Genomic DNA, 14,224 nt, shown 5'->3' on the forward strand with positions numbered 1-14,224 from the left:
TGTTTTTGAAAAGGGATTTATCAACATTGACTTTACAATAAGATGTATGCATTTCCAAATTAAATGAATATTGTCACATTTTTGGACAATGTATTGTACACACACAAAACCATTTCCTTTGAGGTTTCTTTAAATAAAACTTATAGCAAACTATACAAATAATTTGTTTTATGAACAAGGTGAAAAGGACAAATAAACATTTACGATCAGTTGCTTGAATGTGTCAGTTGATGGCAGGCTGTACAAATTTTGCTTTGCTTAGAAAAATGCATTTTCACTGATGAAAAAATAATAATATACATTGTAGCTGCTTTTAAATTCACATATATTAAATTAAAAATGTAATAGTTTCATAGCAAATGCAACTTTTCAGCCAAAATGTCAGTATTTGTGACGAAGGAAGTGCCACTATGGAAATTATTAGGCTGAATAATGCCTCGAACAATATGCCTCGTCTCAATGGCACATAATGAAGGATCTATTTACAGCATTATCATTCAACTGAGGATTAAATTTAACTTTTTTTACATGTAATATATATATTTTTTAAAATACATCAAGTTACACATGAACATCAGGCTTCAGTTTCCGCAATTCAAGCAGCTGGAGAGGGTATGAAGACAATTAATAATGAGGTCACGGATCGTAGACAAAACTGTCTCTAACATTAAAGGGATAGTTCACCCAAAAATACATTTTGTCCTTACTTGAGTGTAAGTTGTTCCTAACCTGTATGAGTTTCTTTCTTCTTTTGAAAACAAAAGATATTTTAAAGATTTTTGATAACCAGTTGATGGACCCCATTGACTTACCAACATTCTTTAAAATATATTATTTTGTGTTCAACAGAAGAAAGAAACTCATACAGGTTTGGAACAACTAAAGGGGGAGTGAGCAATGACAGAATGTTCATTTTTGGGTTAACTATCTCTTTAAGCTGAATTCATATAAGCAGAATAAACCTATGTGGTAAAAAACCCCAACAAATAACTGGCTCAAATGCGTAGTGTTTTCAATGTGCCTGAACAAAGCACACGATTTTGTCTTAATAGTTCAAGTTTACATTTCACATCAAATGCTGTTCCTCCAGTAAATTAAAACATTGTGACGGAAGCAGAATGTGCTCATGGATTCCCTTAGTACTGGCACCAACCCATTTTCCACATCTAGCATACATATTGATGCAGGCGGAAAAAATTCGCTGCCATGGAGTTAATTTTAAAACAGCAATAAATGGATTTTCGTGTTTCAATAATCCAAAGGTTGGAGGTTGTTCACCTGAAGTATAAAGCTGCTGGTGAAATATGAATTGAAATAATTGTTTGTAAGAAAGGTTGTGCACGAGCCGATGGTGGGTGCGCTGTCAGTTTTACAAGGAATGTATTACTCCTTTACATTTTGCAGTCATGGGCATCATGTACAAAACAGAATGGGAAAACAATGAAGAGACACAAACACAGACCCCCAGTATAAAATATTACCATAAATTATTAAATACTGCCCATAAAACACACCTCAAAGCTACGAGAGAAGAGCGGACAGAGCACAGGTTTACTTGACTTATCTGCACACAGTCTGTGTGATCGGTCTACTGCAAACAACCTGCTTAAGGTTACTTCTTTAATCATCTGAATCACTGTTGCTCCAGAGTCCTTGGCTTCCGTTCCAGCTTGAGTTTTGTATACAGATCAGTGCCGTAAGAATTCCCTAGATCAACTCCTAGGAAAAAAACCTTCTAGGCTGGTGGAGTTTTTTTGTTTTACACACAGATCTATTAGCATCCTCACCGGACGAGGTGTGTTACTCTTTTTGGGACAGTATCATTACCAGCGCTAGAAAGACTCCTGCCCCCAGCAGTCTCTTCAGTAGAGTCCCATTCTCTTTAGGAATGGCCACCTGGGCCAAGTCATTGGTGATCTGGGAGATCTCATGAGCTACACAGACAAAGATGAATGTGCTGACGATAATGTTTAAGGTGGGGTTTCCTGGAATGAGGACCAGGATGCCCTTGGTGTCCGCTGCCAGCCAAATATGATACTGGCATATGAAGAGCTGGTGGGAAAACAAGAAGCATGTAAGAATGGTTGCAACAAATTAGTTTGTTAAAGTGCCCCTATTATGCTATTTTAAAGGTTCCTGGTTTTGTTTTGGAGGTCTCCTACTACAAGTTTACATGTATCCAAGGATAAAAAAAAAACCTTTATTTTTCTCATAATATACATTGCATTTCACCTCTTCTAACCATGCCTGAAACTGTTAAATCAAAGATTTAAGGTGATGATACACAGGGCAACTTTTTGAGTAATGTTGCTGGGCAATCTTGCCGAGCGATTGTTGCTTGGCCACTTTCCCATTGAAAATGGGCAATAAATGTCTATCAGGATAATTTAGATAGGTCGTGGGCCCTGTGTCTCACCTGGTTGCCCGTTGACGGCAACATTGCCCATCGACATTGCCCAAAAAGTTGCCCTGTGTATCATCACCTTTAGTCTCTCTGAAGCCAGGGACACACCAAGCCGTCAGTTGGCCATCGGACGATGTTGGGCCGTTTTGGAGCGTCAGCCAACTTGTTTTTTTTGGTGTGTTCCGAACCGTTTGCTCTAGTCGGGCGGCGTCAGGGTTTTTTGGGTCGATTCACTCTGATTGGCTGTTCAGTTTAGTGAACGAGTCAGTGCACAAGAAAAATAGCACAAAACAGCTAGCAAAGACGACGGTAGAGACAAAGGCAGTGTTCCTGGGCGAATATTTTAATAATAACATGAGCCGAGTGAATTAAAGAAAGTGATCAGCATGATTGATATTCAAAACGGTAAGCAAGTGCTGCTTTGTTTGAGGTTTGTGTATCTGCAGCCTGAAGTGTCGATTTCCCTTTTTGACTGAGGAATATATACAAATATATCTGCAGAAATAGACGCATCTCCTTTATACGCAGACGCAGAACGCCCATGCTAGCTGACAGTCGGCTTTCATCACCTCCTTTCTATACTCTGCTCTGATTGGTCAGACGGCCCGGTTTGTCGTTGGTCTAGCATTTACAGCGTGTGTCGGAAACAATACTCCCATTACCATATCTGAATTTCAGCTCCAGAGGCTTCCTCAGTACTTGATTCCCACTGATAGACAGTAACGATAGTTTTACCATATCAATTCCAGCACAAGTCCTCATTCTTCTGAAGTGCATGCAAAGTGGATTGGCTCTCGCAGGTTCGATTCCGATCAGGATTATTTCTGGAGCCCCTTGCAGTTTTGGTCTGGTTTCACACGAACCCATCGAACCCTGGTGGATTTGTGTTCATCTTTTTGATGTTTCCATCTTTTTTACGTTTGTCAACATAGCGAACAACTTGAACACACTGAAAAATCTGTGTTGGGAAATCTTTTGACCTCATGTGATGTTACGGATTGCGTGGATTCCTAACAACTGTAAATGCGACTGTACCTTAAAGGGCCATGAAACCCCCCTCTTTCAGCTCAAGTCTAGCTCACAATATTTTTGAAAAATGTAACTTAAATTGGCGTGGATGGCTGTGAGAAGAAGGGAGGGAGTGGGTGTGGTGTGGCACGGCGGGGGAGAGGGGGGAACTGTCATCGCCAGTGGCCCATGCATATCAACGGTCACTAAAAATCAGTGGTAAAACGTGAGGAAATGCTAGATTTCTTTATAGCTGGCAAAGTTAAAGTCTAATGACAAACTGAAACTTTATTATTGTCCTTTCAAAAGTAACTGAGTGCCCTGCTACATATATTAGCCTACAAGTAATCAATTTTATTTAAAACATATTAATTTTGTATAATTATAATGTCATTATAAAATACAAGTTGTTTATATGCACACTATAAATGCATACATTTGAAAATAATTAATTTTCCGCTTTAAAAAAAACGTTCCGTGCATAGCCTAGGCCTACACGCCCCCTGAACCCCAATGACATATATTTAATTACACAAATTAAGCATACAATTGAGGTATTATCGAAATATATATATATTTTTAATAACGAGTGCTTATTTAACAAAAGGCAAGTAAAACGATCAGGGTTACATTTTAGACACGCATACATCTGAAGGGATAGAAAAGTCCCCGGGACTTGGTAGCTACCGCATTACTCGCAAGACGTAACTTTCATTGGTCGTCGAAAAATGTTTGCTGTACACATATAATTTAGATGTGTCCATGGTTGATGGCCAACCAACCACCCGGAGCCAGAGTCTACACCTGTCAGCATCGCAGGGAAACATATTCACCGCACTTGAACTTTTGCACCATGAAAGACTTGCGTCCCATGATTGGCTCTCTCATCTACTACGCCATATCACAGTTTGACATGTCTGTCATTGGAAAGATCCACGTGGTGTCATGAATAATTAAGAGTCTTCTCATAAGATATGAAAACTCAGTCTCATTAATAATTATGAGACACCGATGAGTCAAAGCACTTACAGTGCTCTGCCACGTCACACGATGAAGATTTTAAACCCCGGAAGACGAAAATAGCGGAAAAGAAACTCAAATTTAACTATTAAATCTAACACTGTCTTCAATGGTGTTCAACACGGTTAAATCTCAGAAAATTTGGTTTAGGGTTTCATGACCCTTTAATACTTACGTACTATGGCTAAACATTCAAAACGTTAGAATAGTTCATTTCCAGTATATTTTACTCTGGTGCCTGCTGGCCTACTGCACTTCCATCAGATATTACTGTAAATGCATTCTCTGTTTGTTTTAATACTGAAAGAGTCACAAGGCAACCGTGTGCCAAAAATATCATTGGTATGTTGACCACAACCCAGAGTATTGTTTTAAATGTTTGTTTGCAGAGAAGCTTGCACTCTCACCTCTAGGGAAATCTTTCCAAACCATGCAAAGAATGAGCTGTACAAAGAGCGACCGTAACCAGGTATATTCCGGATCAAAATGAAAGCCAGAATCTGTGTGCAGAAAAAGTGCAGTGATAAAAAGTCAACAGCCTCACAGGCACAACAGAACGAAACAAAAAGCCTTTTGAAACGGATCCATTATTTTAGGTTGCAAATGTTCTTTCTGTTCCCACAAAAGCCATCTGACTGTGTGAATCAACTATGATAAAGGTTAGTGTGGTCAAGAACAGTCAATATATATATATGTTTTTTTTACTTCTCTTTTCAAGTGTTGGTTAAAGCTGTGTACGAGAATAACCTTATAAAAGAGCACATAGTGGGATGGGTACTTGCCTGGACAACAGAAATGTATGGATGCATCTCATTACATTCAGACTTGTTTTTGCACCCACTGGCCCAAATGGAGTATGTCTGTAAACAAAGAATCCATTGTGAAGAAATCAATTACCATTTAAGTGTCTCGAAGAGAGGCAGAATAAGCCTTACCAAAAAAGAAACCACAGAGATGAAGAGCAGACAGTTGGAAATCTTGTTGGAGAAGAGAGGCTCTCCTTTGCCTTCAGACAGCAGCTGACATTTCTGAAGCAGCAGGTATATGAAGGCAAAGAGCATCCCATTGATCACAGCCTAGCATCCGAAACAGCAGAAAAAATCCATCACTTCAAGATGTGAATTTGAGAAATGTTTTACAGGTCTTATTCATTCAAAATCAAAGTATTTTACGTACAAATCGATCAAGTTTCCACCTGAACCACCACTCATGGATGCTACCTTGCAGTTCAAAGAGCTTTGAAACAGGCCAAACAGAGAAAACACTCTCAAAGAGTTCCTGCAACAAAAGCAAAAGATTTAGATGCTCTCATTTATTTTGATGATCCACTTTAGACATTCTACTAAGTAACTTTGCAACTATATGTCAACTACCAGTCATTAGAGACTGTCTGCTTAATATCTGCTAACACTTTATTTTGATGCTCCCCAAGAGACATTCTACTGACTAGAAGTACTTCTGCAAGTATGTCAACTTATTCACCTAACCCTAACCAAACAGTCTACTAATACTCTTATGAAAGTTAGTTGACATGTAAATGCAAAGTTACTTAAAGGGATAGTTCAACCAAAAATGAAAATTCTGTCAGTATTTACTCTCCCTCATGTTGTTCCAACCCAGTAAGACCTTCGTTCATCTTCGGAACACGAATTAAGATATTTTTGATGAAATCTGAGAGCTGGATCACTCCTCCATACTAGTCCATAGGCTTCTTCAGGGATTGAAACTTGCCAGCCCCGAAAAGACATTGTTAAAATAGTCCAAGTGACTACAGTGGCTCAATCTTAAGTTTATCAAATGACGAGAATACTTTTTGTGCGCAAAAAAACAAACAAAAATAACGACTTTATTTCAACTATTCATTTCCTTCTCTCTTGGCCTCGAGTCAGTTCACTAGTGTAATGGCGCAAGCTTCTGTTGTTGTACGTCACACGCATCACACACATGACCAGCGTCGGCCAATAGTGAGCCTACATGTGACGTAGCTCTACGCAATCATACTAAGTTAACCGACAAGAGGCCCACAGAGAAGGAAATGAATAGTTGAAATAAAGTTGTTATTTTTGTTTGTTTTTGCGCACAAAAAGTATTCTCGTCGCTTGATAAACTTAAGATTGAGCCACTGTAGTCACTCGGACTATTTTAACAATGTCTTTAATTACTTTTCGGGGCTGGCAAGTTTAAATCCCTGAAGAAGCCTAACGAGGAGTGATCCAGCTCTCAGATTTCATCAAAAATATCTTAATCCGAAGATAAACGAAGGTCTTACGGGGTTGGAACAACATAAGGTTGAGTAAATACTGACAGAATTTTCATTTTTGGGTGAACTATCCCTTTAAGGTTGGTAGAATGTCTAAAGTGGACTATCGAAATAAAGTGTAACCAAAAATGTATATCAATGCTGTCTCACAGTCTTACTGTACGAGAGAAACTCACTTGTGAGTACGCAAAGACGCAGATGAAAAGAAGCAAACCCAGAAGTTTCAACAAGAGTGCCAGATTCCAAAATGCACTACCTGTACGTAATTGAGGAAAAAAAGAGAAAACAATATTTCAAAGGCTTAATATATAAAATCAAATGATGTTAGGATTGTTTAGTGTACTAATTTAATAAATGCAAACATTGTAATATGACTTCCCATTGGCTTGCTTCTGAAGAATCTGTGGCCACAATGCCATTGCGGCATAAATGACTGCAAACCAAAAGGTGACAAGAGGCACAAAGTAATAGAACTGATAAGGCCTGTCCATAACCAGACACAGCACCACCACAAGAAAGTTAAGCCTGAAGAGAACCTAAAAGACAAAAAGAAAGGACTCATTATTTATATCAATACAATATTAAAATTTATTTTTTATTTATAAACCACATTTAAAAACAACCAAGGCTGACCAAAGTGCTGTACAGAAAAGAATAAAACTAAGAAATAGAAAAATACAGTAAAATATTATTATTATAAATTAAAATAATTGTTTTCTATTTTAATATATTTTAAAATGTAATTTATGATGCAAAGCTGAATTTTCAGCATTGTTACTCCAGTATAGAGTGTCACATGATCCTTCAGAAATCATTCTGATATGATGATTTACTAATCAGAAAACATGTATTATTATTATTATAAATTTTAAAAACAGTTGTGCTGCTTAATACTTTTTCCAGGCTTGTTTGATGAATTAAAAATTAAACATTTTTTAAATCGAAATCCTTTTTTAACATTATAAATGTTATACTGGTACTTTTGATCAGTTTAAATGTCTACTTGCTGAAATAAAAGTATTATTTTCTTTATTCAACTAAAACCATTTCAAACCAGTCAAACTAATGGTTTCAGACCAAAACAATTTAACTACAACCAGTTTACATTTGGCCTTAAAAAATTTTTTTGACAGAGGACCACCACATGCCACTGGTGCATATAAGAAACAAAGATCACCAAAGTCTTGCAACAATTACCTGACACACTCTGTAAATTCCAAAGTCTCCCTTAAGCCAGAAGAATGAGAAGTGTCCATATCCTGTTTGGAAGAGATACGCAGCCACCAGGACACGGACATGCATGTACACAGGTATGAACTGGGGAAGCAAAGAGATTAAAAAAAGGAGATTGAGAGTGCAGTTACTACTGAAGCTAAGTAATCCAAACTACATTTTTTTTTTTTTAAACGTACAGCACTAGCTCCAGAAATGTGATAAATTAGGATAACCAGCTGCATCCAGCCCTTCCATTCATCAGTTTGCTCTCTGTTCAGGAGTTTTGTCTGAAAACAAAAATTTAAATTGTTTGAGAATCAGTATTGATATTTTCTTTTGGACTAGAAAAACAACAATTTCCCAAGATTCTGTGTTACCTCTTTGCTGTTCTCATTGTAGAAGATGCCCAGGACGAAGATGTAGATAAGAGGGATGAAAAAGGTAGAATGTGTGTAGAATTTCTGTTCCTTCATAAAGATGTCTGCCCTGTCACACATGTAGAAATATAACATGATAAGGCTCATTTTGCAGATGGCCAGTAAAGGTCCCTTTGGGTTGAGTTGACCCACAACAGCAGGGGGTTTCTTCTCTTCTCCGCTCTCCACATCAGGAGTGGGCCTGCTCTTATGATGTCTACTACAGCCCAGTAGGAGGAAGCAGATGATGGACACCAGGAAGAGAGCAGCAGCTAGCTTCTGAAGGAGGCTTAGTGGAGGAGTGCTCTGACAGCAAGAGCCGTCGATGGGCTTCAGGATCTTGTTGCACATGGAGTTCATCAGAACCATGGCACCCTGAGAAGAGGGTAAATAATTCCTATTTGTTAAAAATAATTAAAATTGAACAACTAATTGTCAAAACCAAGGGCGTTTTCACACATGGTAATTTTGCTCGGATCCACACCAAAAAAAAAAAACGAACCCTGGATTGGTTCGCTTGTGGTGGCAAAGCGATCCAACCCAACAGACCACTGAACCAGGCTGTATCGCAATGCCTCTCAAAATTAATTGTGAGTTAATCTCTAAAGAGAAGAGCGCCTTTTGATTTTAAAATGCTGCTGTTCTTCGAAATAGGGAAGAATGTTGTCCTGACAAAGCCTTGATGCATGCTCTAAATGATAAAGTAACGACATTGTAACGACAGCTACAAAAAAGCCAGATGCAGGTGTCCTCTGACCAATGAGAGGACAGTTTACTCACACGTGGCTTTTAAAGTCAGGTTTTTAATGTTGTTTGTGTCAAACGGGAACATGGTTTGTGTAACATTATAACACATTATTAGCTGCTTGATAAAGTTGTCAAGAAAAAGACTAATCATATCAATTACTGTTATGTTTCTGACGTTGTAGAGAGCGATAAATAAAACGCATTACCATTCTGAAACATCGACTTGTAGATGACCCTTCATAAAATTCGCTTTTGCACTTCCGAATCAGTTTCTGGTTCATACATATATAGCAGAATTTAACCAGTATTTCCACTTGCCATTGTGCAGCATTTACTACAGTAAAGTTGACAGAGTGGATAAGGTATTTTGAGCTCGTGCTATCCGCGAATACTAAATGAAGCAAGGGTGTAGAGTTATATTCAAGCTAATTTAAGGCATGAATAATTTTTTTCACAGGGAAAAACGTTTAAATATGTAATTTTGGTGATCGAAGATGAGTTTTAAGGGATACAATGATTGACTACAGGGGGACTAAAAAAATTTGAGCCATTTAGAAATGTTACATGTAAGATTTTTAGTCACCGTTTTGGAACAAAGCAAAGGTCTACAGGTCTGAAAACACCCTAAGGCTCAACTATTGACTTACAACATCTCTTGTGCTCTCAGGAAGGTGCAGGCCATCCACCGACTGGGAAATGGTCTCCATAGCAGCTTGCCGAGAAGCCTCTAAGAACTTGACCTTCTTTTTGCTGGTATTTAGAGTACTAACCGCCGCCTCGTTGTACAGATTTATCTGCTCGTTTGTGATCATCTTTCGGCTGTCACTTAGCACATCCTCGTAAACAGGATCTAAATAAACAGGCAGAATGTAAACATAAGACAGGAACATGAAGGGTTCCAGTGCATCTGAATATCAAAACTCACCTTGCAGAACCCAATAGACTTCACTATGCTCGGCTAGTTTTTCCAGTGTGTCTGATATAGCGGAGAGGTTTGCTTTGTACTGAAAGAGTGCCTCACTCTTGCCGTTGTGCAACTTAATGGACCACTGTTGAAAACCACAAACATCAAGTCAGTAGAATGATTTTCAACAATAGCACCTGAAAGCATCATGACTGCAAACAGGAACTCACCGTGGCAGCACCAATGATGATGACATGTGGTTTGGAAGCAGATCCCTATAATTATTGAGTTGAGACAAGATTCTTAAGCCTGTGATTTAATAACCCACCTAATTTGTATCCAGTACAATTTAATCGTCTTTACCTCTGTCCATAACATTAACTGCTCCTTCAAGGAATTGTTCACTTCTGCATACCACAGGAAGTCCTAAAAGGTAAACATATTTTGAGTTGTTATAAAACAATCAATAAATGTGATGGATCAAGTCTCAAATAAAATAAAACGTTCTGCTGCACCGGACACAATTAATTAAAAATACTTACCACAGTGGAATCACCATCTACAAAGGGGATATTTTCATGCTGGTGAAACAATTGATAGAAACAGGGAAAAAAAATGTTTTACTCATAATAATGACATATTTATTACTGTTACTGCATCTACTGTATATTTGTAATAATAAAGGATTAGCATTAAACGTATTATTATATCTTTCTAAAATGCACTATACTTGTTAATTTTGAAAAACTATTTATTTTTATTTATTTTTTTACAAAGAATTACAAATTATATTTTTTATACAATTTCTTTTTATTAAAGATTAAGGGGCACATATTTTTTTATAACAAAATGTGCGCACAGATAAATCGTTCATAAACACTGGAACATTCCATAAAAAATAAGAATTGTTCATTTTGATTCCATGGAGGTTTTAAATCACGTCAAATGAAGACTCCAGACACATCAGTGGCCTAAAAAAGTTATTTTATCGTACATCGAGTTTGGGCCGACATGTTGAGATGAATCAGCAACCCTTTGTCATACACTTTCACTTATAATAAATTAATCATATCTTACAAAAGTAGAAAGGGTCTTCTATACAAAAACAAAAATTATTGCATGCAGGTTAATGTCTATAAACAACTGTTTTTGTCTGAGGCATATTTTGAAATACCAGAGTTAAGCTTGTGGTAAACAGGAACAATTACACCCTTTCCTTTTTAATTTAAATACAGCTTTTGACTGGCGCAAGTATTAAACTTGCAAGTGCTTGGGGGGCATCCAACAAAACACCACTTTGAAGTACATTTTCACTCTGATTTGGAATACATTACACCAGTTAACCAAAAGAAGGCATCCTGAAATGAATAGCAACAACAAACCTTGTTTCCAACTTCTTTCACCTCAGGGTTAATCATTTTGATGAAAGAATAGAAGAGCTGACGTATTCTAGAGTCACCTACAAAAGCTATTCTCTTCTCTCTGAGGCAAATGTTTGCTTCACTGAAAGACAACAAAAAGGACTGTAAATTCCAGCCCACATTTCTACAGCCCACATACATCATTGACGTACATTAACAATGACAGCATGACTTACGTGCTTTTGTACTTGTGAAGCATGCAACCGTAGGGCTGCCATACGTTGTCCCCTAAAAAACGTCCACTGGATAAAAGCCAGTCACACGTGTCACTGCCTGAAACAAACGACACATAATTACAGTGAATAAACCAAATTCAGGAAAGGGTCAGTAAGCTTTTATTTCTTTTTTTAAAGTTCTGTCATGAAACTCTAAATTGTGCAGGCTGATAGGTCCTTAAATATATTAGTTAGTGATCACATTGTTGTCTTCATAGCGCAGCTGATTGGTTGCTGTGGCATGAGCTCAACATTAAAATACTTGGCACTGTTTGCTGTTAGCAGTCTGCAGCGCGCTTTCAGAAACCGTCCAGCTCCCCCAGCTCCACCTGACTATAGATCTGCTACGGGGGTTATTTCATGTTATATTTGCAGGAGCAGCGTGTTGTACATGCTCACAGCAGTATGTCTGTGAATATGTATTGACAGTAGCAAATCTCTTTACAAGCTCTAGCCTACAGAAGCAGCAATAATAATCAGCACCAAATAGCTACATTACCATTGGCCTATCCATTACCATGCCAATCTCTCTTAAGAGTTGTCATGACATAAATTAATTCTGTTATTCAGCAAGAATGCCTTCAATTGATCAAAGGTGACAGTAAATACTTTTATACAGTTACAAATATTTGTTTTAATTTCAAATAAATGCTTTTCTTTTTAACGTTATCTTAAACAAAGAATCATGTATCACAGTTTCAACAAAAATATTAAAAAGCACAACTGTTTTCAACATTGATAATAATAAATGTTTCTTGAGCAGCAAATATGCATATTAGAATGATTTCTGAAGGATAAACAGACACTGACTTCTGCTTTGCATCATGGGAATAAATTAAATTTAGTAGACCTATGGTGTTTTAACGTGCCTCTCATGCAGCTTGTATGCCACCATGGTAAAGATAGGATATTTTTTCATATCACATTTTTATTTTTTTAAATTACCTCAGGGCTGATGACAAATCTCGAGGCAATAAAGAATTTTGAATACCTGGTCAAACCAGACCAACTGTTGAAACTTGTTTCTTTCAATCCTTCCAAATGTAAAACTGCATTCAATTAGCATGTCAATTCATTTTAAACAAAGTAAGTAAATGATTTTCAATGACTTACATCATTTTTAGTTGAGCTCTCTGAGATGAGCTGTGAGATAAGATCTTTCATGTATGTTAAAACAAATATGCACTGCACAATCCTGAGAGATCACAATATTATCAACTGAACATGCCTAAATATTAAGATGAAACCATAAATATGCTTCAATATAAGGCAACACATGTCAGGACTAGATTAATGATCAACCATGGATTACTGTGCCTCCACCTATAAACTTGAGAATAGAGATACAACAAGCATTTGACTGGATTCGAAATGAACTACAATGTTGGGGCATTAGACACGCCTATAATGCCCCCACAATACAACCAGTCCAAGGCAGTTAATTATGAGATTTAGCCTATTTGGCGCTATGCGTCAAAAAAACATTAAGTCTAACTGGAAATGTAACTGTGATGACAGAAGCTATTGGCAGCTGGGCGACAGCACTGATTTGAGCGTTGTTCTGGTATTAATTAGCTAAAGTCTTTGACAGATGAAATGTTGTGCTTCGCAATAAAAGTGCACCCAATAATCACCCGATTTAACAAAGCAACAATAATTTAAATGAGTTTGCCAGAGCAAAGCTGCAGCAGCTTTCTAGCAGTGACAGACACGCGCACACGCTGACTGAAAACATAGAGTGACAGCTTTAGCATTTGTGCTAACACAAACACGCAGCTCTTTCTCCCACACCGCAACACAAACACGTACCTCCATAATGTCGTGAAGCCGAGTGAAACACAGTGAGAAGGACGACGGCGGCGACAGACAGCAATTTTGCATTTTTTATGCTGAAATACTGATTTATTTCCCGTTTGCCTAGGCTATAGGCCAGGACCGCCATCTTGGCTCCTCCATGACAACAGGCAGACAGACGAGCTGCAGCGAAGCTGACGGGGGGAGAGCCGAGCGGCGCGTGCGCCTCTCCCTCAGTTTCAGCGGTCGCGAGAATAGACGGTTGACTGGAGTCCGATTCTGCTGTTGCGTCAACTTTCATATCCACGGTCCACCTCTTAGGTTTAACTTCCTTCTGCTTACTTTCTTTCGCCTTCCGACTTTTTAATTACTTTTAACTGCCCTGCTGCACTTGTTAAGCTGAAGGATAACAAATATTTAATCTTTGAACCTTTCCCCACCTATGTCCTTAACCACAAAATAGGCGATTAACATCCAATATAAATTGTTTGTTCAAGACAAACAGCTGTGCAAATAATATGTTGAATCATGCTCTTCTTTCCTCATCTGCTGGGCGAGGAACATTGACTTTTTTTAGTTCGCTTGATGTTGCAAATCAAGTTGTTCTGGTTTGAATCACTCGGCAATTATAAAATGGTCGAAAATACATTTTTCAAGATGACCTAATAGCTCTGTCCTGTCCTTCTACTATAAAAACAACTCGCATTGTTGTTGTTTTTTCATATCTGATACTGCAGCTGACAGCTTATTGCTTATAAATTTTATGATTCCATTACTATTTAATTACATTCATACTGAATAGTCAAACACTGTTAGAATC

General features: G+C 37.8%; 1 protein-coding gene across 2 annotated transcripts; it reads right to left on the reverse strand.

Annotated features, from left to right (window-relative positions):
- casd1 (CAS1 domain sialic acid O acetyltransferase 1) lies at window positions 1-14,134 on the reverse strand. Of its 2 annotated transcripts, none has more exons than XM_077196077.1 (18): window positions 13,420-14,134; window positions 11,572-11,668; window positions 11,357-11,477; window positions 10,517-10,555; window positions 10,338-10,400; window positions 10,205-10,249; window positions 9,996-10,119; window positions 9,718-9,920; window positions 8,285-8,698; window positions 8,105-8,194; window positions 7,890-8,009; window positions 7,068-7,228; window positions 6,869-6,944; window positions 5,609-5,710; window positions 5,368-5,508; window positions 5,215-5,292; window positions 4,840-4,932; window positions 1-2,052 (listed from the first exon to the last, which is right to left on the reverse strand). In XM_077196077.1, the coding sequence occupies exons 1-18, from the start codon at window positions 13,703-13,705 to the stop codon at window positions 1,801-1,803; spliced, it is 2,505 nt and encodes an 834-aa protein (XP_077052192.1). In that variant the 5' UTR covers window positions 13,706-14,134; the 3' UTR covers window positions 1-1,800. The 2 variants fall into 2 exon arrangements, with proteins under 2 accessions (XP_077052192.1, XP_077052193.1); XM_077196078.1 differs by having other exon boundaries at window positions 6,869-6,947; window positions 7,071-7,228; window positions 13,420-13,952.
- Between the last annotated feature and the right edge of the window lie 90 nt (window positions 14,135-14,224).

This window comes from Siphateles boraxobius, unplaced genomic scaffold (genome assembly GCF_051911475.1).
Source record: "Siphateles boraxobius isolate OS27281-9 unplaced genomic scaffold, OSU_SipBor_1 35, whole genome shotgun sequence".
In the NCBI taxonomy this organism is placed as follows: domain Eukaryota; kingdom Metazoa; phylum Chordata; class Actinopteri; order Cypriniformes; family Leuciscidae; genus Siphateles; species Siphateles boraxobius.

Coding starts and splice junctions, on each gene's coding strand:
- casd1 (XM_077196077.1), bottom strand. CDS start 13,705: ATGAAAGTTGACGCAACAGCAGAATCGGACTCCAGTCAACCGTCTATT. Junction 10,556..11,356: donor TGAAAGAAGTTGGAAACAAG/GTTTGTTGTTGC, acceptor TTGTTTCACCAG/CATGAAAATATCCCCTTTGT. Junction 10,250..10,337: donor AGTTAATGTTATGGACAGAG/GTAAAGACGATT, acceptor CAATAATTATAG/GGATCTGCTTCCAAACCACA.